Raw genomic sequence first — 20,851 nt, forward strand, 5'->3', positions numbered from 1 at the left:
CAGACAGACAGACAGAAAGACAGACACAGAGACACAGCGGCAGGGATAGAGATAGAGACACAGAGAGACAGAGAAGAGAGAACTAGATAGACTATGTATGAACTGCAGGTATTGTTTTAGACAACTATTGCTTCTTCAAGTGCTTTATTTTTCATTCTAGTAACCAAGGTTCACAAGGAAGAAGGAAGGAATTTCATGATGAAAACCCCAGAATTTGGCATATTTGATGAGTGGGCTAAGTGCTAGGACTGAGAATTCCATTTTAAAACACAGGAACTCCAGGTCAACAAAGTATTCACCAAAACAATATAAAAACTCCAAAGAACAAAGTATCATGTAAGTACTAATACATTTTTGGTGCATTTGCTAGTCCTGGGGCTTGAACTCAGGACCTTCGTGCTTTACCTGGGCTTTTTAGCTCAAGGCTGGCACTCTACCACTTAAGCCACAGCTCCATTTCTAGATGTTTTTGGTAGATAAATAAAAACAGGAGTTTTACAGATTTTCCTTCCCTAGGCTGCCTTTAAACCTGGATCCTCAGATCTCAGGCTTCTGAGTAGCTTAGATTCGAGGCCTGAGCCACCTGTTTGCTGATTTTTATACTCCTCAATTCTAATCACTTTTATTAGAACTCCAGAGTTATAATCTACTTATATCAAATAAATTTATGTTAAAAATTATAACCATTTCTTCAAGAGAACATAGAGAAATGTTAAAAGATTAAGGACAAATGTTAAAATCCAGGATGTGAAAATTCAAAATATAACCTAAAAGGGAAAAGTGTAATTGCTTTGCAGTATGGTTGAGTAGAATTTCTCAAAGGCAGCAGTTACTCATGATGCAAATGAGAGAACTTAATAGCAGATACAGAAGTAGGATTTGGCTTAAATACTATTCCACATTATTTCACCGATTTGTTAGGGGCATTCTACTTTTATCAATGAAAGTTGTTTCATAGACCTTGTTTTTTATATATTTGTGTTTTGATCAGAGTTACGATGTTTCAGAAGTCATTTGGCTTCCAAGTTCTCAGCCTGTCTTTGACATTTGTGCTGCAAGTTTTTCCCTTCGTAGAATACAGGTGGCATGCTGCTATAGAAGCTTTCAGATTACTACTCAAACTATCAGTGGACGAGTTAGTTTTCGGCTTAAGAAAGAAGGAAAAGATGCAAAGTCATAGAGCATTTAAGTGAGCCTACAACATAAACAGTTACCTGTTTACACAGAGCATGAAGGGGTATCATGATCACATAAAAAATGATCATCTATTGGTGAAAAATGTCATTCACTCAAAATTGGTTGAGAGTGTTCTGGAAGCTGAACCACTACAATGCATTTAGATGGATTCCTCTACACTCCTTACTGAGCTTAAAACTAAAATCAAAGGGGAAACATACAAGACTCTGGACCCAGGAGGAGGACGCAGGACACATAGTGGAATTGGAAGAGATTTGGGGAACGACGGATGACCAATGAACTGCGAGGCAGACAGGGTTCAGGTTTCATTTAACAACGAAACCAACAGAAGCCAGGCGCCATGACTCACACCTATAATCTCAGCTACTCAGAAGGCTAAAATCTGGGGTTTGAAGTTCCCACGCAGCCAGGTAAAGAACATTCACAAGACGCTGATTTCCAATTATCCAGAGGAAAAAAAAGCCCAAAAGGAGATGTGGCTCCAACGGTAGAGCGCTAGCCTTAAGCACAAAAGCTCAGGGACAGCACCCAGGCCCTGGGTTCAAGCCCCAGACTGAGCATAAAAGTCAAGAATAAAACACATAGGTGTAGGTGGTTCACACCTGTCATTCTAGCTACTCAGGAGGCTGAGATCTGAGGATCACAGTTCAAAGCCAGCCCCAGCAGGAAAGCCCATGAGACTCTGATCTCCAATGAACCACCAGAAAACCAGAAGTGGAGCTGTGGCTCAAGTGGTAGAGCACTAGCCTAGAGTGAAAGAGCTCAGGGACAGTGTTAAGGCCCAGAGTTCAAGTCCCACAATCAACAACAACAATAACAAAAAAACCCTACACAACAAACAAAAAAAATGAAGAGAAGACTAATGAGAAACTGAGCCGCGTGAACAGGGAGGAGCAAAATGGTGGAGGGTCAACAAGTTCAGGAATCTAGATGTATCTTTCTGGGCAATAGAAACTTCTTTAAACACCAAGGGGAGGGTTAGGGGAGGAATGGGTGGGAACGTTGAAAGGGGTGGCACTGATCTAGATATACTGTACAACTACTTAAGGATAAAAGAATTAAAAAACCAAGTTCCCATTGTACCTCCGCATAAATAAATACATCATAAAGAAGTAAAATAAACCCTCCAATTGCATTCAGTTTTAGAACACTATGGAAACCAAAGATACAGAAGTGAATTTATGAAGTGCAAATCATGGTTTTCGAAGCACAAGAATAATCCACAGGCTGTTGCTAGAAACACCAACACACGTCCTTTCTGCCGCCATCTTGGTGTGGCCTTCTGGTAACCCAGCCCAATCTCCAGACTCCACGCTCTCCACCCCTCCCTAGTGGCCCAGCCCCGGGGGGGACTTACTGCATCCGGCCTTGTAGCTGAAGCCGGGAGGGAGGAGGAATCCTTGCTGGGCGGCTGCAGCCAGGGTCCTTTGATCCGGAGGGAACACGGGGATCATTAAGGGCGGCAATTGACCTTGAACCTGCTGAACGAGACAGAGAGAATCAAGAGCAGAAGTTTCTAGATCTTTCACTCTTCCACCCTCCTTCAGTTCATGGTTCAAGGAAAATTCAATGACATAAGTTATTCCACCAAAGTTAAGGGCTCAAAAAATGATGAGTAGGCGGCAATGAAGTGAAATGTATCTCCATAATTAATATCTGTTAGGATGGATTCTTTCTTCTTGTTATTATCTTTAAGTAGTTGTACAGAGGAATTGTTTTTTCACAAAGTAGTTGATGAATACAATGCATCTTGATTCACGTCATCCCTTTTCACATTCCGCTCTCCCCGCCCCCCCATCCAACGCCACCATTTTATCTCCCGGCCACAGCACAAATTCCTTTTTTATGAGATGAAAACTAAACAGGTATCCTATGGATAACTTCACTATCTGAAGACAGAACTCTCACGGTCATAGAGTAAGTCTTAACAATCTTGAATAACAGGCCAGAAGAAAACCTATGCAACAATGATGACTTTCCCCTTCATTGAGTGACAAAGTGACTGGTTTGGTGGGAACATAAACTAGTACGACCACTCTGGACAGCAGTCTGGAGGTTCCTCAAACAAACGAAACCCAGGTCTTCCCCATGTCCCCGCCATACCACTCCTGGGCACCTACCCTGAACATCATAAGCCAGGATATGATGAAGACACCTGCGCAGCCATGTTCATTGCTGTACTATTCACAATAGCCAAGATACGGAGACAGCCCAGATTCCCCACAATAGAGGATTGGATGACAAAATGTGTGTTTACACAACAGAATTTTACACAGCCAGTAGAAAGAATAATAAGATGCCATTTTCAGGGAAATGGATGGACCTAGGACAAATCATGTTAGGTGAGGTAAGCCAAGCTCTGGGTGACCAACAGTGCACGTTTTCTCTCATCTGTCACAGAGAGATCTAAATTAGAGGGGGGCATAATAAATGATACAGGACTCCAGGGATTCACACACTGTGAGGCCAAAGGGGAATTCTATTAGGAGAGGAACATAAAAAACAAGGCCTCTGTACCTCTGATCATCCAAAATGATATTTATCGAAATGATCTCTAGAAGATGGAAACAAGAGGCTTTTTTCTTTTTCTTTTTTTGCTGTTTTTGTTTTGTTTTCCTTTTGCTCTTTTTGGTCATTTATTTGTCTCTGGGAGGGTGAGGGGGGCACAGAAATGGGGGGAGAGAAAGTAAACGAATGCACCCATGGCCCTCACTGGACACCATGTGGAAAATCAACTCTTCAACTTGTGGGTGGGGATGGGAGGGAAAAACTGGTAGAGAGTGAGGAAAGGGGGGACATGGTCCAAAAAGAGATACACTCATCATCTGACATATGGAACTGTCACCCCTCTGTACATCACCTTTATAACAACAATAAAAAAGTCCTTTAAGAAGCAGTGGCTGGTACCAACAAGAACTGAGTTCCTTCCCATGTCCAGAGAATGAGTAGGCCCAGGGCCTCAAATCCAGTCTCTCTCCATTCTTCTCTGGTGTTTGCAAAGCAACTGAATGACTCGGGAACTATACAGTCTCCGCGTTCCCTGTCACTTTTGGATTAGGTTCTAATTATCTGGTTCCGTTCTCATATATGGGCTTCACACCAGCTAGCAAATGAACTACGATGGGAGCTCTGCCTTCTGTGCACTGTGTAAGAAACAAACCTAATGTCATCATCGTGGAGTATGCCGAAGTGGCCATTAGCTACCATACCCACACCCGTGATTATTCTGTTCAAGTAAATCTATGAAAAGATCTGCTTTGTGAACGTGATTACTGGCTAACATCTGTCACAGGGTATATGGACGAAAATCAAGGAATATATTAAAGATCATATCTGACACAATTCCTCTTCACTAAGCCTGCCACACATTAATTTAGCTATTTAGCAGACATTGAATAATTGTATACCACGTACAAGAAACTAAGCTAGGCACTGAAGTATCATAACTTTTTTTTTTAAGTCCTCAAACTCCGTTTCCACCTTCACAGGAAGCTTGGGTTATAGCAGGGGTTGCTGGGATTTTACAAAGCCAGTGCCCTCAACAGACAAAATGATTACAGATTCATTCAGACAAATCCACACAGCACTTTGCCATACTGTAAGTACCTCGAGTCTTACGAGTTCTTATCATTTCTCATCATCAACGAAACAAAACAACCACCACGTTAAAAAAAAAAAAAACACCTGGGACTGACTCTTCCTTCCAATAAAAGATTATTTCCCAATCGAAACCTGAACTCTGGCCTCATCTTCCAGAGTAAACCTGTGAGCTATTTCCAAGATTTCTGGTTGGGGAAGAGTGTACCAAGGGAAGGAGGTGCAGTAGAAAGGAAAGGGTCAGGGAGGCAGAGACTGTAAGCATGGTAGATCTGCTTCCTGGAGGACTCCAAACTGGGATTCGTTTTTGTTTTTATTTTTTGCACACACACAAAGAGCTTTAAACCTCTTTCTGTCACAGGGGCAAAGAGGAACTGACAAGAACATAGGGTCTTAAGGTGAGGACTGAAGGTTTGCCTCATTCCAGTTGGCACTGTGGAACACAGTTAAAGAAAGCAAGGAGACCCTAATGGAGAAAGCACAGAAGCAGCGGATGAACAAACAGGTAGGGGATCAAGGATCTAAAATAAGAGGCCGACATGCTAAGATCAAATGGAATGGGGTGGGCTCTGGTCGAGACGGGGGAACGGAGCACTGTAACAAGCTTTTGATTGTCGCCTTGGCCAGAGAGATGTGGTCATCTATTATATATTCTTTATATTCCCCGCAACTTATTCCTGGAGTTTTATTTTATACAGCACATCTGCTCCTCTCCGAAGCGCCTCTGGTTGTAAAATGCACCATAAATTTAATAAGAGCACTTTGGCACAAAGGAGAAAAAGATCCTCACATCAAACATAAACCTATCCGTGGTTTCTAAGAGATATTCATAGTTCAGACACGTGAAGATGTGAGAAAATGACGTCCACAGCCACGCGCTGTAGGCTCACGCCTATAATCGTATCTCCTTAGGAGGCTGAGATCTGAGGACTGGGGTTCAAACACACCCCATGGCAAGGAAGTCCTAGAGGCTCTTCTTTCCAATGAATGGACAGAAAGCCAGACTGTATGGCTCAAGTGGTGGAGCACCAGCCTTGAGCATGAAGCCATACACACAGGGGATATACGCTAATCAAGTTTGCCTCCTCCATCTTATCTTCTCATCCCCTCTTCTTTAAAAAGTTTCAGCAGGTTACGTTGATCTGTGTTCATGCCTACACATAAAGTACGCTGAACACATTCGTCCTGCTCCACCAATCCATTTTCCTGCCAGCTCAACTGCTTTGGGACCGTTGTTTCCTTACCTGTCGTTTGTCCCCACCCCTACCCCATTCTAACTGTAATTGGTAATTCACATGTGTATATTGCAATTTATTCACAGTTTCATCTATTGTTCTCTCCAACTCTTCCTTTATTTTTATTTGGTCGGGTTGGAGCTTGAACTCCGGGCCTGACTGCTGTCCCTCAGCTCTTCAGCTCAAGGCTGGTGCTCTACCACTTGAGCCACAGCTCCACTTCCGGCTTTCTGGTGGTTCACTGGAGATCAGAGTCTCATGGACTTTCCTGCCCAGGCCGGCTTTGAACCACGATCCTCAGATCTCAGCCTCCTGAGTCGCTGGGATGACAGGCGGGAGCCACTAACACTCAGCTCTCTCCCCAACTCTTCATTGCTCAGCAGTTCTAGTAAGTTCTAGTGAGTTTCATTATGCCATACCTGCTCATCGACACCATGTATTTGATGTAATTTGTCATTCATTATTCCCTCTCTCTCTCTCCCCTCTCTCTCCATCCCCAAACAGAAATAGAAAAAGAACCCAGAAATATCAGAAATTGGCTTCACATTTCTGGTATGGACAGATGGGCTTGCCTATCATGTTCTATGAGCATTCTGTTTTAATTACTGTATCTTTGAGCTATGTTTTAAAAATGTTGTATTACTATTTTCTTTTTGTTATATTGCCTGGAATTTGGTTACTTTTTCATTTATTTTCCCCTATTATGTTTAGAACATAGAATAAATACTTGAATTGATTATCCTGATACCTTGGTGGACAGTCAAGCTGTGGTTTTCAATTTATTCTAGACCTCAAAGGCTTCGTATTTACTCTTGCAATGCCATTACTCTTGGTAACTTCATTCCTATTGATATTTATTTTCAATAAGAACCCTTTTGCTTCCATTGTGTAGAGATTTCCTTGATTCTCTTGTACAACTGCACAAGTATACTTTATGTAGCGGCTTTGTATAGTAAATTCTCTCAAATAAAACTTTGCTAACATAATCTTAATGTTATAATAATTTTAATATTAAAATTATAAGCTGCAATTCATTCAGAGGTTTTTTTAAAAAAATTAAATATGGCTATTCTAAATGTTTACCTTATTTGAGGATTGTGGTTCAAAGCCAGCCAATGAGAAAGTTAAGTCGGAGAGCCTCTTATCTCCAATGAACCACCAAAAGGCTGGAAGTGGAGCTGTGGCTCAAGTGGTAGAGCGTTAGCCTTGAGCTCTAAAGCTTAGGAACAGCCCCTGGGTCCTGAGTTTGAGCCCCCTGACTAGTAACACACAAAAGAGTAGCACCATTTACATCAGAGCACCATTTACATCAGAGCAGGATCCTACAGATTACCTGGCATACTGAAGGCATGGGGCTTCTGAGGACATTGGTCTCTTGTGGCCAAGTGAATGTTTCCCAATCCCTCATTTCTGTAGAGGGAAAGCTCAGATGGGACCCACATTCCAGCACAGAAGGAAATGTGAGGGAAGGGGAGGAGGTGGAAGGAAAGTAAAGGAAGAAAAGAGGAGGAGGAGAATTGAAGGAATGACACAGAACCTACTGCTGACTTTATCACTGCAACAAGGAGATTTCTATCGCGTACCACAAGACAGCGTGCAACATGCTATTAATACTCACAAGAAACACTAAAATAAACACAGCCCCCAATGAGTGGTTAATCCATGTCTTCAACAACTACAAGCGGCTTCCACAGACACTAGTCCCTCAGTATTGGTGCATTATTACTTGTGGATTATGCCACTTGCACACTCTTTCCCATTCAATAAAGTTTATCTACAACCCCCAGTCAATACATATGCTGCTGCAGCGTGGTTCATGAACCTGCACAGGGGAGAGAAAAGTCGGGCTGAGACACTTCAAAACCAAGCGTTAGATGGCTTGGGTGAGGTGCTTTGTGGGAGAAAAGAGACCGCTTGGTTGAGCCTCATTCAGCCAGGAGTTTGAGTGCTTCTGGGGTTGACGTTCAATATGAATGAATGGATGATAAATATTAAACCAAGTGCTTTTCCACGGAAGCACACGTGAACCAAGATAGGGAAGGATGGATGGATGGATGGAGCTGTTGAGGAACAGGCTCAGAAGAAATTAAGTGTGTTTCCCCTAGGAGCAATTGTTTAGAAGTGATCAATCCCCTGCTCACGACAGCTGTGTGAATATAACTTGGGTGAATCATGACCATTGGCTAGTATTACTATATCTTCGCTAATATTCAGCCTGCTGCTACTACAATTCAGCCACCATTCAGAAGGGAGAGAATACGGTAGATCAAAACACTACAGTATTTTCTGGACAAATTCTAAGCCTACTTGCTTATAGGGTTAGTAATTTATTCTGTGTATCAGCTTGTTTTGAGTATTTCCAGTACCGGATCGCTACGAGACTCATTTATTTTTCCTTCACTTAGTGCATAAAATTTCCTTTAAACTCCTAATTAAGGTTTAAAAATGTGTGACATTTTTAATTAAGTTTCAATAAACTACTTTTGTCACAAATTTTGGTCTTTTTATTGGGGGCATGTTATTAACAAGTTAGAATAAATTGTAATTAATTTACAAGGCTCCTTTCTACATTTTAAAACTTTAAAATAGAAGGCCTTCACACTTTCGTATTACCACATCGCTCTTCAGTAGCCCTGCCCTCCAAAACCTCGTGACCCCCCACATGAGCTGTTCCATCACACTGAAAAAGAAAGTCTGAACACCTAGCAAGTGCTCAGCAGCTAGTGTCACAGAATAATGACTGGGACACTCTTCAGTTGCTTTGTGAAGTTGTTAAGTAGAAGCCTACTATTATTCATTTGACTTCCAGTTCAATGGCTCCATTTATTGTTGCCTAATTCCATGAATACTGAGTTTGGCAGGAGGAGAAGTTTTGGGAAACTCAGGATTAAAAGATGGATTCATATTTAGGCTTCATCACCAGGGGCTATGAGTCGGTTGGGGACAAACGAACAGTTAAAAAAAAAACCTGTCATTAATTCCCAGAGATAATTTGCCATCATTCATTCACAGATAGCATTCATGTGTAGAATTCTTCTCATGGAGAGCAGTCTCGTGATAGTACACAGGTGATATGAAGACACCAGATCAATGTAGAGCAGAGGTAGCTAGGTGAAGAGATTGTGTGTGTATGCAGGAGACAAAGAGAGAGAGAGAGAGAGAGACAGACAGACAGACAGGCAGACAGGCAGGCAGGCAGGCAGGCAGGCAGGCAGACAGACAGACAGACAGACAGACAGACAGACAGACAGAGAGGTGGAGACATCAACAAATACAGAGGGGGTAAGGAAAGGTTGGAAGCAATGGTACTGGGCCATTCTATCCCCAGTGGTATCAAGCAACTAAAAACCACAGGGGAAAGGGGCCATTCTCAGGCTCACACTGGGCCAGAGGGGAGCCAATGGAAGAGCTCTTCACAGGGTCGAGATTGGAGAGCCTTAGCTGGGGAGAATGAATTTTGTAAGCTAGGGAGGGCTGGGCTGGAAAGAACACAAGATAGAGCAGAGGATGGAAGACTGAGCAGAGAGGCCAGATCTGACTCAGAGTAAAGAAAAACACAATTACCACATCACAAAAAACAAACAAACAAGGGAAACTGGGCTGGGAAGGTGGCTCAGTGGTAGAGCGCTTGCCTTGCATGCATGAGGCCCCGGGGTTCAATTCCTCAGCACCACATAAGCAGAAAAAGTCGGAAGTGGCGCTGTGGCTCAAGTGGTAGAGCGCTAGCTTTGAGCAGAAGACCTGAGGGACAGCGCCCAGGCCCTGAGTTCAAGTCCCACAACTGACAACAACAACACCAAAAAAGAAAGCTTAAGACTGAGGGAGAAAATTGATAGAGGATTTTTAGAGACACAAAATAATGTCCCCTGGACTTGCTGGCTAGAGGAATTGACAACATCATTCAACTGAGAGAGGAAATTGTGTGTGTGTGTGTGTGTGTGTGTGTGTGTGTGTGTGTGTGTGTGTGTGTGTGTGTGTGTGTGTGTGTGTGTGTGTGTGTGTGTGTGTGTGTGTGTGTGTGTGCTCACGCACGCTGGTCCTGGAGCTTGAACTCAGGGCCTGGGAAATGTCCCTTAATTATTTTTTTCTCAAGACTAACCCTTAAAGTCACAGCTCCGCTTCTGGCTCTATAGGTAGCTGACTGGAGATGAGAGTCTCACAGACTTTCCTGCCCAGGCCTGTTTCCAATGGTGATCCTCAGATCTCAGCTATCTGAGTAGCTGGGATGACAGGTGTGGGAAGAGACTCTAAAGCCGGGCACCGGTGGCTCCCGCCTGTCATCCTGGCTACTCAGGAGGCTGAGATCTAAGCATCCCAGTTCAAAGCCAGCTCTGGCAGGAAAGTCCGTGAGCCTCTTATCTCCAATGAACCACTCAGAAAACCGGAAGTGGCTCTGTGACTCAAGTGGTAGAGCGCCAGCCTTGAGCTGAGGGATAGCGCCCAGGCCCCGAGTTCAAGCCCCACGACCGCCCCAAACCAACCAAACAAACAAAAAAAGATGTCCTGGGCTCATAAATTGTTCTGTTGAACTGAAACTGCTCTGAAAGTCCTTAAAAAAAAGAAAACAACAACAACAACAACATAAAACCCAGAGAGCTTGGAGAAGCTTCAGGCTCTCACGAGCAGGTTCTGGACAGGGCTGAGCAGATGTAAGAGGGCGAGAGGAAGGCATTTCTTCTGGGAGATGTGTTCACAGCGTGTACCAAATAGTAGCAGCGAATAGCTGCGCGGCTGAAATCGGTCCAATGGCAAATAGACGGAAAGGTCTGAAAGTTTGCAAATTCTCCCCTGGAGTTGCGCGCACAGAGTGCGTGTCATCTTTAGGGATAAGTCCACCTACGACTGAAATTTTGTCACCTTCAATCGGGGCTGGCAACGGCTGTATGGACGCCCAGGACGGCCCTGTTCAACCGTTTCTGGGAAGACGAAGGATATAATATTCAAATGAGATGCCGACAGGGGTTCAGGTAAACGCTATCTAATGATTCAAATTGGAATCTGCAGAAGAACAGAGCTGATTTTCCCTGGCAGCCACAACAGACCTGTGGGATCGTCAATGAACCACTCATAGTTTGTCATTTTTTTACTTCATTAACAAGAAAGTTGATTTTTGTCAGTGTCTCTCCCTCCCTGTGACTGTCTTTTGGAGAAACAAAAATCATTAAAAATTAAGCAGTCAGTGTCTCCTGCACTTAGTCTACTAGGAAGATTAAAGAAAAATTTCAGAAGGGCTACAGGAACATTAAAAAAAAAAAGGCTAAATTCACAATCGCTGCCTCTCCTTCTCACCAGTCACCCCTAAATTCATCGGATGTGAGACAAAGACCAAGTAGCCATGTTCTTCGAGAACAAAAATGAACAGCCATGTGGATTTTTTTTTTTTTACATAGTACACTTCTTCGGCAAAAAGCCACGGAACTTTTTATTTTTTAATTTTTTTTTTTTATTTTTTAAATTGTTTCCAAGGATAAAAGTGACTATGCCAAGCAAGGCGGCTTCAAAACAGGCCTCAAAAATACTAATAGAAAGACAGATGGTTCTACTAAGAGCTCGGCTGCCAAGATGAAGAAAAAAAAAAAAGATAGTAAGGGGGGGAGAGAAAGAAAGAGAGAGAGAGAGTGATGTTATTGAAACTGACTGCAAAGTTATCTGATGACTACAAATACTTTTTGTCCCGTGGCAAGTGTTAACGTTACCTCAGGGGCTGACACAGCCCAATCAGTAGCTTCCACACATCCCAGTCTCCCGTGCCTTCAAACCTGCCAGTGCCGAGCCCTGTGGAGCAGTGTATGCATGCTCTTCCTGCTCACCGTGTGCACTACAGAAGCAAAATACTGCACTGAAGCAGGAAAGTAGCTCTCTCTCTCTCTCTCTCTCTCTGCATCCCCCCCCTTTTCTTTTTCAAAACTGCCTATCAGATTTTCTTTTTTCCCATTCCCTTTTTTCCCCCCTCCTCCTCTCTGTCACGAATGAGCCCCTGGATGCTCCGAGTTTAGGCCTCAGGCCTTAGGAAAGCATGGAGCGGGATGATAGAGATGCAGAGAGAGTTTGTGAGGGTGGAGATGTTACCAGGCCAGGGCGATTTCCTGGCCAGACTGGGATTACCCAGCCTCCTCCGAGTTTCGTCTGGAGCAACTGTCGTTTCTTATTAACCGGATCGCCCCTGGATCTAACAGGGAGAGCGATGGTACATGGCAGCCTCATTTCACTACTGCGGCTTCCGTGTCTGCGATGTGTTTATTGTTGGCAGCGATCCTAGGCTACGGCCACGTTCAACTGGTGTAGGGAAGCCTTCTGTTACTGGAAGGAGAGGAAATTTCGTTCTTGAGGCTAGGGAGGTTTGACTGACCAATTCTTCTTATCTCAGAGTAGACTGTGGTTTCAAAACCAGAGGATCACATCCTTGAAAAGGAACGTCTGACTAGGCCTTCAATTAAGGTCAGCATGGAAGCAAAACGATGAGTATTGTTATAAAGAGGAGATGTTTTCATCTTAGTGTTGTTTCATGACTCCAGGAAAAATCTCGACATTAAAAATGGATAATCAGGGCTGGGAGGGTGGCTCAGTGGTAGAGTGCTGGCCTAGCAGGCATGAGGCCCTGGGTTCTAACTGGTAGAGCGCTAGCCTTGAGCAAAAAGAAGCTCAGGGACAGTGCCCAGGCCCTGAGTTCAAGGCCCAGGACAGACAATTTTTTTTAAGTATCTAGAAATTATTAAATGAGGGTGTGGTAAGCTGGGTGGTTGCTGAGTGTGGAATTCGGAGAGTATAAGGAAAATAGTGTAGGGGAAGGCATAGCTGATTAGTACAGTACTTTCCTAGCATGCCCTAGGTTTGATCTACAGTAAGATATACACATACACATAAAGCATACACATAGAAACAAAAGAGGGTCTGGAATACACTGTGAAAAGAATGAAAACTATTGAGCTGTACATGCTAAAAGTGTATGTTTGTATACATAAACTCTGTTCAAACTAAAAAAAAAACCCTGAAGTCTCCTCTCTCTCTTGCACACACACACACACACACACACACACACACACACACACACACACACACACCGTTGCCTTGCCTGATGCAAGATTGAGCATGCTTTGAAATGGTTATGTTTTATGTTAGCATACAACAATGTTTTGTACTTTCATAAAGCATTTGCACACACACACACACACACACACACACACACACACACACACACATATATTAGTTCATTTATTCTTTATCCAGCCTCTCGAAATTAATAACTAAGGGGCTGCTATTGCCAATCTTATCAATACGAAAAATTGACAGAGAAAATTTCTGGGAATTCCGTATGATCCCCTAGTTACTCAGCTCTAACAGGTTATGAAACAAACTGTTATAACAACTTTCTGAAATCAAAATATGAATTTACAGACAGTACAGAAACAAAATTAACTCCTACTTTTTTTTCCTCACTACAATGAAGGATCACATTTAAATGATCGTCAAAATATAAAATCCTATTTTTTAAACCATTTTTATACCAAGATTGGCATTTTGATTGTATATTCTGTTTTGCTTTATGTTTTCTGCACAAAATATCTTGCCATTTCTCTCTGTGCGTATATGTTTCTTTAACAATCTGATTACCAAACAGTTAAGCAAAGATCTAACAAGACCATCTTGTACGGAGCACAGCACTGAAGGATTTAACATAGGAAATGCTATCTCACGCGATTTGCTAACTATCTTGGGTTGCTTTCAGCTTCTGCCCAGTCAGTGGACAATAGGAAGAAGCAGCAAGAATGGAATGGAAGTTTTTCACTTCAACACAGAATTTTCACAGGTTACATATTAGTAACATACACTTCAAGCTCCTCCCAAATTTTGACCATTTCTGTTCATTTCTAAGGCTATTTTCCTTCCATGCCAAAAGGATCCGATTATAACATGTTTTCACATTGTCTCTCTCCTGCTAGGTTGCTTTACTGGTTGCCAATAGATTTTTAAATTCCTTCTGGTCAAGAGATCTATTCTTCCACCAATGGTATAACACGATTGTAACTGGTGTAGCTGAAAACTTCAACAATCAAGAAAAGGAAGCGGACAAAAGGTAAGAAATGAGAACATCCCCAATACAGAAGGAATTCTGAGAACTCAATAGTAAACACAAAACAGGTAACAAAAAGCCAATCTGAAAAGTGGGCAAGAAATGAAATAAAGGAATCAACGTTTCTCCAGTGTCAATGCAAGAACAGGCAACAGGTATACGAAAAAGAGTAGCATATATGAAAGCATCATGAGGCGTCATAACACACCTGTTGGTTATTAGGCCGAAGATAAGAGGTAACAGATGCTGGTGAGGGTGTGGAGAAGAGAAACCTTGTGTGTTGTGGGCGAAAATGTAAATTAGGGTGGCCATTATGGAAAACAGTGTGGAAGAGGGTCTTAAGATATCGAAGACATGGCTACTAAGCAACAGGGCAACCTTTCTGCTGGGCACGTACAGGAAGACAATGAAATCAATATCTTATACAAATAGTCATATTCCACCCATGAGCACTGCGAAATCATCTGCAGGGCCAAAGTGTGGGAACAATGCGGGTATCCACTGCTGGGTAAATGGATATATGTACATGCATACGTATGTAGACATGTATGCATACATGCCTATACATGTACCTGTGTACATACATCAATTTATATATACGCTTCACCTATACACATTTATACACATCTATACACACATACACATATTCTACACACACATATATTTATATTGTTATGCTATATGTATATGTTCTGTATACATATATATATATATTTATTCCAAGGAATATAATTCAATTTTAAGGGGAAAAAATCCCTGAGATCCTACCATTCTTATCCATATAGATGAAACTGGAAGCCATTAGCTTACTTGAGATGAGCCAGATGCAGAACAAAAAAAGCATTGCATGATCTCACTTAACATATGCAAGTTCCAACCAAAGTAGAATTTGTAGAAATAGAACATGGGGTGGGGGTGGCTAACATGGTCACTGATGGGTGGGTCGACAGACGTGGACCAAAGAGAACAAGATGGAAACGTGTAGCATGAGATCCAATGTGCATCGCGAGGACTGTAATGAATCTATTTTATGTATGCTGGGTATTGTTAAGATCATAGTGTCCATATGTTTAACACACACACACACACACACACACACACACACACACACACACAATGAAATTAACTATGCAGATAGGTAGATACGTTAATATCCTTGAGTGTGAAAATATACTTCATATTGAATGCTTTAAATATAGACAGAATTAATGAATGGATTTTTTTTACCCATGCTCCCAATGCAGAAAGCACTTCACCTGACTTAGTCTTGAGCCTCGTTGCTTTTATGGCCATCGGAACTCTCCAGGGACCACCCTCCTGTTTACCAGTGCATGGGGTTGGCACTCTGCACCCACTTCTTTAGAGTTTCCAACAATATTGCGGCGAGGACAGCAACTGCCGTTGGCAAAATTGGAAGAGGAACGGAGGAAGCCTCAGGCAGGTGAGAGGACCGACTCCTCAGACTTCTAGAAAAATCCCACCCAGATGGCTGGGGAGATGCGAAAGGCTTAAGACAACTACTGCGGTTAACAGTGTTTCCTTCTTTGGTTTATGTGTGGTCTGCGGGCCGGGCGGTCACTGGGTTAGACTGAAATGACCCGTGTCTGTCTTCAGGGTCAGCTGTTTTGAAGATCAGGGCACAGCCAAACATACTAGCTGATGTCGTCAGTACCCTGCACGGGGCAGTGTATCGAAGGTGGCTGTTTACTACTTGACTGCTGGTCTGGATATGAAAATATGTGCTTAGCATTAAAAAAAAGTCGGTGAAGTTTCTTCTTGTAATAGCTCAGAGCTTACTAAATATTCTAGTTACTCAATGGGTCTCAGGTTTGGTTTCATCTTTATTTACAATTGGTGATATATTATTTTTTCCCTAAAGTGATGTCTTAAACCCTGGCAAATTACTGGCTGGATCCATTCACTGACACACACACACACACACACACACACACACACACACACACTGTTTACTTACACACACACACACACACACACACACACACACACACACACACACACACACACACACTGTTTACTTTCCCCAAGTCCCAGATCTAATGGTGATGCTAAAAGGTTTTGTGTATTTCATCCGGTAGAGAAATAATCTACATATACAGAGAGAATTCTGAGGGGCCTTTCAAGAAATAACCTAAGACCTGATGTTGCATGTTATTTATGAGGAAGATGCATACTGTGGTTACTCGTAAGGAATGGATGTAAACGTAAAAACCACTTAGAAAATAAGTTCCAATGGGAAGAGCTGGATGGTGCTGAACACATTTAAAATTCGGGCTCTGTCACTTACCAGCAATATCTAAAGAAAGTACAGAAATGCATGAAATCCAGAGCCTTATTTACAGACATGACCTTTCAAATGCCTCTCTCAAAAAAACCTAAAAAGTCTCACAAAAAAATTAAAAATAAACTCTTTTGATGAAAATTCAAGTAAATAGCTACTCCCTTAAATTTGGGGCACAACAAGATGTGATTCTAACCTCATAAATGTGTGTGTGTGTGTGCGCATTCGTGCTAAGGAACAAACTCAGGACCTCACACTCTTACTTCTCTGCTCAGGGCTGACACTGTACTACTTGAGCCACAACTGCGTTTCCAGCGTTTTGTTGTTGCTGTTGCTATTTAATCGAAGTTCAACGTCTCATAAACTTCACTGCCCGAGCTGGCTTCAAGCTGCAACCCTCAGATCTCAGACTCCTGATTAGCTAGGATGACAGGTGTCAGCCACCCAAGTCCAGCATGCTCTTATGTCCTCAATTCAATTTTTCCCAGGATCATTCAGTGTTTTCAGTTAGGAGATGCTGGTTCACGTGACCCGCTCATAACCCACAGTTTACTGGGTTAGTAATGAAATATTGCTTATCAGTAGTAAAAGAAGACATTAAGACAGGTGCAGGTGGCTCATGCCTGTCATCCTGGCTACTCAGGAGGCTGAGATCTGAGGATCCAGCCCAGGCAGGAAAGTCTGTGAGACTCTTATCTCCAATAAACCACCAGAAAAACCAGAAGTGGCGCTGTGGCTCAAGTTGGTAGAAGTGTCACCTTGAGCTGAAGAGCTCAGGGACAGTGCCCACTCCCAGAATTCAAGCCCCACGACTCCCCCCCCCCCAAACAAAGAAGTCTTTAAAGCAGAATCCCTACGAACAGACTAAAAGTATCCTCTCACGCAGCCATGTTAGAAAACAGCACCCAGTTTTCTTGCTCCCTTCCTTGGCGAGTGAGAAATCGTATTCTCTGGTGGTACAGTCTCTGACTGTACTCAGCGCACGGCAGTGCATCCTGGACGAGTGTCCAATCAGCAAGCTATGCGCTAGGACACTTGTCACTGCAAAGAAAATGCATGAGATTGCTAGAAAGATCATTGGTCAACGCGTTTTGAGCTGAACCTGTGGGAATACTGTTCTCCATTGGACAGCCCTGAGAGCAGGGTCATTTAGGTAATCCACAGGTTTTTGAGTGTTTCAGGCAGCAGCACACACCATTCGTGGAATGGTCAAGTGCTTCACCTTATTTGCGATGATGAGAAGGGAGGAGGAGGGCCTGTCTTTCTGTGTTGTTAGGCCGTGCTGATGGTTTCTAGCACGCAGCATATGATTTGCCTTCACATAATAATCTTTAAGTAGAGAGGGGCTGCTGTAATATGGTGGATCCCCAGACTGCTTTCTTGACTGAAAAACAAATTTTTCCAGCCCTCAAAATTGCGACCATTCTAATTTATCTAGATGGTTTAGGGAAGGCCAAGGAAACATCCCTGACTGCGTGAATTCTCTCTGTCTGCCCTGCCCCAGAAATGTTCTGATTGCTGCTAATGGTCATCACACTTTCATTTCTCTCGCTTCATTGCGTGGTGCTCCACGGCGTGTTGGCATTTTCAGATCTATCTTTCCTTATTTAAACTCAGTGAACTCCTTATTTAAACACACGGCGTGTGTGACGCATGCTTAGTGTGTGTAGTATGTGTGAGGCCGTGGTCTGATGCGGGGCTCTTCAAAGCCCCGCCACGGGAGGTCTCAAATAGTGTAATTCCTCAGGAAGGCAAAAATCAGACTTTAGCAAAATAAAACAAGTGTGGAGTCAAGGGAAAGGAGTGTATGAATGAAGAGGGGAGGGGCGCGCGCGCGTGCGTGTGTGTGTGTGTGTGTGTGTGTGTGTGTGTGTGTGTGTGTGAATGTAGTCACACACATAGCCTACAACAAAGAGGGGAGGAGGTGGGTAGAGGAGGGATTTTTTGGAAGGGGTGACATGGATCACGATGCATTATACTCATAAACTACTTTGTCCAATGACAGCTCTTTGGTGGTACTACTACTTAAAGATAACAGTAATAAAATCGTAGTCATTTACAAACTGAACACACACAAAAAGATAAGAAAAGAAAAACCAAACCCAACCAACACACACACACACACACACACACTCACACACACGCCTAGCTCAACGAGACAAAATGATTTTATTACCACCAATGTAGAGACAATGCAACTGGGTTAAACCTACGTCTGCACAGATAGCAAGCGTCAGACCTCCAACCCACTTCCAAGCAGCCTACCTACGGACAATTGTTCACTGGTGTGTTTTCTGTCACTTTGAACAAAGAATCTGAAATCTATACAGCAAATAGTCTGGTTTGTGAAAAAGAAATGAATTATAACTATTATTAAAAGAGACAACCATTAACACATATAACTTATAAGGGGAAAAAGATGCGTAACAACATGACACAAACCTGAGGCCTGATTAAAATGAGAAAATCAAGTCACTTGCAATACACAAAAAGGGGACTGATCTCACAAAATGAAAGACAGAGGCCAACAGAAAGAGGATATTTAAGAATGTCCCATTGCATATATAGTATAGGTATGAGTCAAGCGGAAAAGGTCAGATAATGTGATGTTAGGAAAATGAACCCTTAAATATGTATTTTAATGTTTTCGTTTCTTTCATGCATGTGTTTCTAACGCATTTATAAGATTATTTCTTTGTTGCTTTGTATGTCCCTCCCCCACAGTGTAACCCCTGCTTTCACTATATTTGATGTCAGTATAACATGTGGAGGAGATGGGGACAAACAAGTCGTTTAAGGATTCAGGTGGACCTGTTGCAACAATGAGAAGTACAAAATGTCATGTCAAAACCAGCTCTACAATGTCGGTGTGGGGGGGGAGGGGGGTATAATTGGGTGGGGGGAGGGGGAGGCGGGGAAGGGAGGTGAAGGGTAAACAAAGGAGGAGGCTGCAATGCTTGGTAAGAAATGTATGCATTATCCTGCCCATGTAATTGTAGCCCCTCTGTACAGTATGTTCTCAAATAAAATAAAATTAAATTAAAAAAAAAAAGAATGTCCCATTGCATTTTGCTTGTGAGATATAATTGATTCCTGATGACAAAAAGTTCTAAAGGATGGAAAAAGTTCTATCACACCAATATTAATCAAAAAATGTTCACCTTAAAGATCCTGCAGTGGCTACACTGATGTCAGACAAAGTAGGATTTAAGGCATAAAGGGTAATCATGGGAAGTGAGCATCCAGAACTAACATGACGAGTTCCAGTTTAACAAGAAAGTACAATCATTCTTAAGTTATATGTATCTAATAAAATAGCCTCACAATTTATGAGGCAAAAACTGAGCGCTTATTAGAAGAAGCAATTATCAGCCCCCAACATGAGGGGACATCTTCGTACAACTTTCTTAATTGCTCATAGCAGATTAGGCAATCTGGACAACATAATTATCCATTTTAATCGTATGGACATAGGTAGAATTCCAAATGGAATAATTGCAAAAAAATAAACACACGGCAAGACGTGAGAACCTTTGTAAAAATTATTTACATGCTCAACGATAAGCATTTCCACATGCTAAACTATAAAGCAAGATTCCAGAGACTTAGTATTATGCAAAACGATAATATGAAAATGTGTTTTTATAGGCAGAGGGAAAAATGCTCATATTAAGAAATGGATTCCAAAAGCAACAAATTCACTTATGGAGTGAGTGATTTTTCTCTTTCACTTTAGGTCTGTGAGGTACATTTTAAAAGAAGATGAAACATTTACCTAGGAATTGAGTCTGTATTTCCTTTAGAAATACAATTTGATTACTGAAATAGGATCTGTATTTTTTCAGTGTGCTTTGCCATTGACAAGTGGGATCATTAAAATCTCTGTGTTTGCTCTAATTAATGTGTGGGTGGCTGGCAGAAATTAGAGGTTATTTAATATTATGGAGTGGTTAGCATTTCAAAACCTGTACAAGTTTGAAGATTGCATTATTGGAGAAAGCAATCAAGAAGAATAAATTCAAAACCCCCACGTTATTTTTTTAAAATCAACATCACAGACAAAGCATGAAAACTTTGCACACAACATTTTGAGCTGTTTGTACAAAATCTTCTTCCTTGAAACAAGAAAGGTTTCTGCCTTTGAAAAAATTGGAAATAGATAATGTCTATATAAAAGTATTTTGCAAATTTTATTTCCAAAAAATAAAAGTGATAAGGTACTAGCTACTAATAAGATGACAGTTGACTTAAATCTTGGAACATAAAGATCATCTGACTTAGTGTGGATTTGAATCAAATTGAAATCTTTAAAATTTTCACTCTGGATACTTTTGACTGGTCTCGAATAGGAATGGAAGAAGGTACAACTACAAATATTTTTATGTGATCGAGATAGATTGTATTCATAAACTGCCCTCTTAAATGGCAATGCTTGTACAACTACTTAAAGAT

The 20,851-nt window shown here is 42.1% G+C and overlaps 1 protein-coding gene across 17 annotated transcripts in view; it reads right to left on the reverse strand.

The window, feature by feature from the left end:
- The window catches only part of Sox5 (SRY-box transcription factor 5), an 857,426-nt gene that overhangs the window by 118,373 nt on the left and 718,202 nt on the right, over positions 1-20,851 (reverse strand). For 12 of the 17 annotated variants that reach the window (XM_070011779.1, XM_070011777.1, XM_070011776.1 and 9 more), the window contains one exon: positions 2,555-2,678. In XM_070011779.1, coding sequence (XP_069867880.1) covers positions 2,555-2,678 — 124 coding nt within the window. The remainder of the gene's footprint in view (positions 1-2,554; positions 2,679-20,851) is intronic. The other 5 variants (XM_070011787.1, XM_070011785.1, XM_070011775.1 and 2 more) reach the window with 1 other exon arrangement.

Source organism: Dipodomys merriami, unplaced genomic scaffold (assembly GCF_024711535.1).
Source record: "Dipodomys merriami isolate MVZ:Mamm:240054 unplaced genomic scaffold, mDipMer1.0.p SCAF_84, whole genome shotgun sequence".
Taxonomy (NCBI): domain Eukaryota; kingdom Metazoa; phylum Chordata; class Mammalia; order Rodentia; family Heteromyidae; genus Dipodomys; species Dipodomys merriami.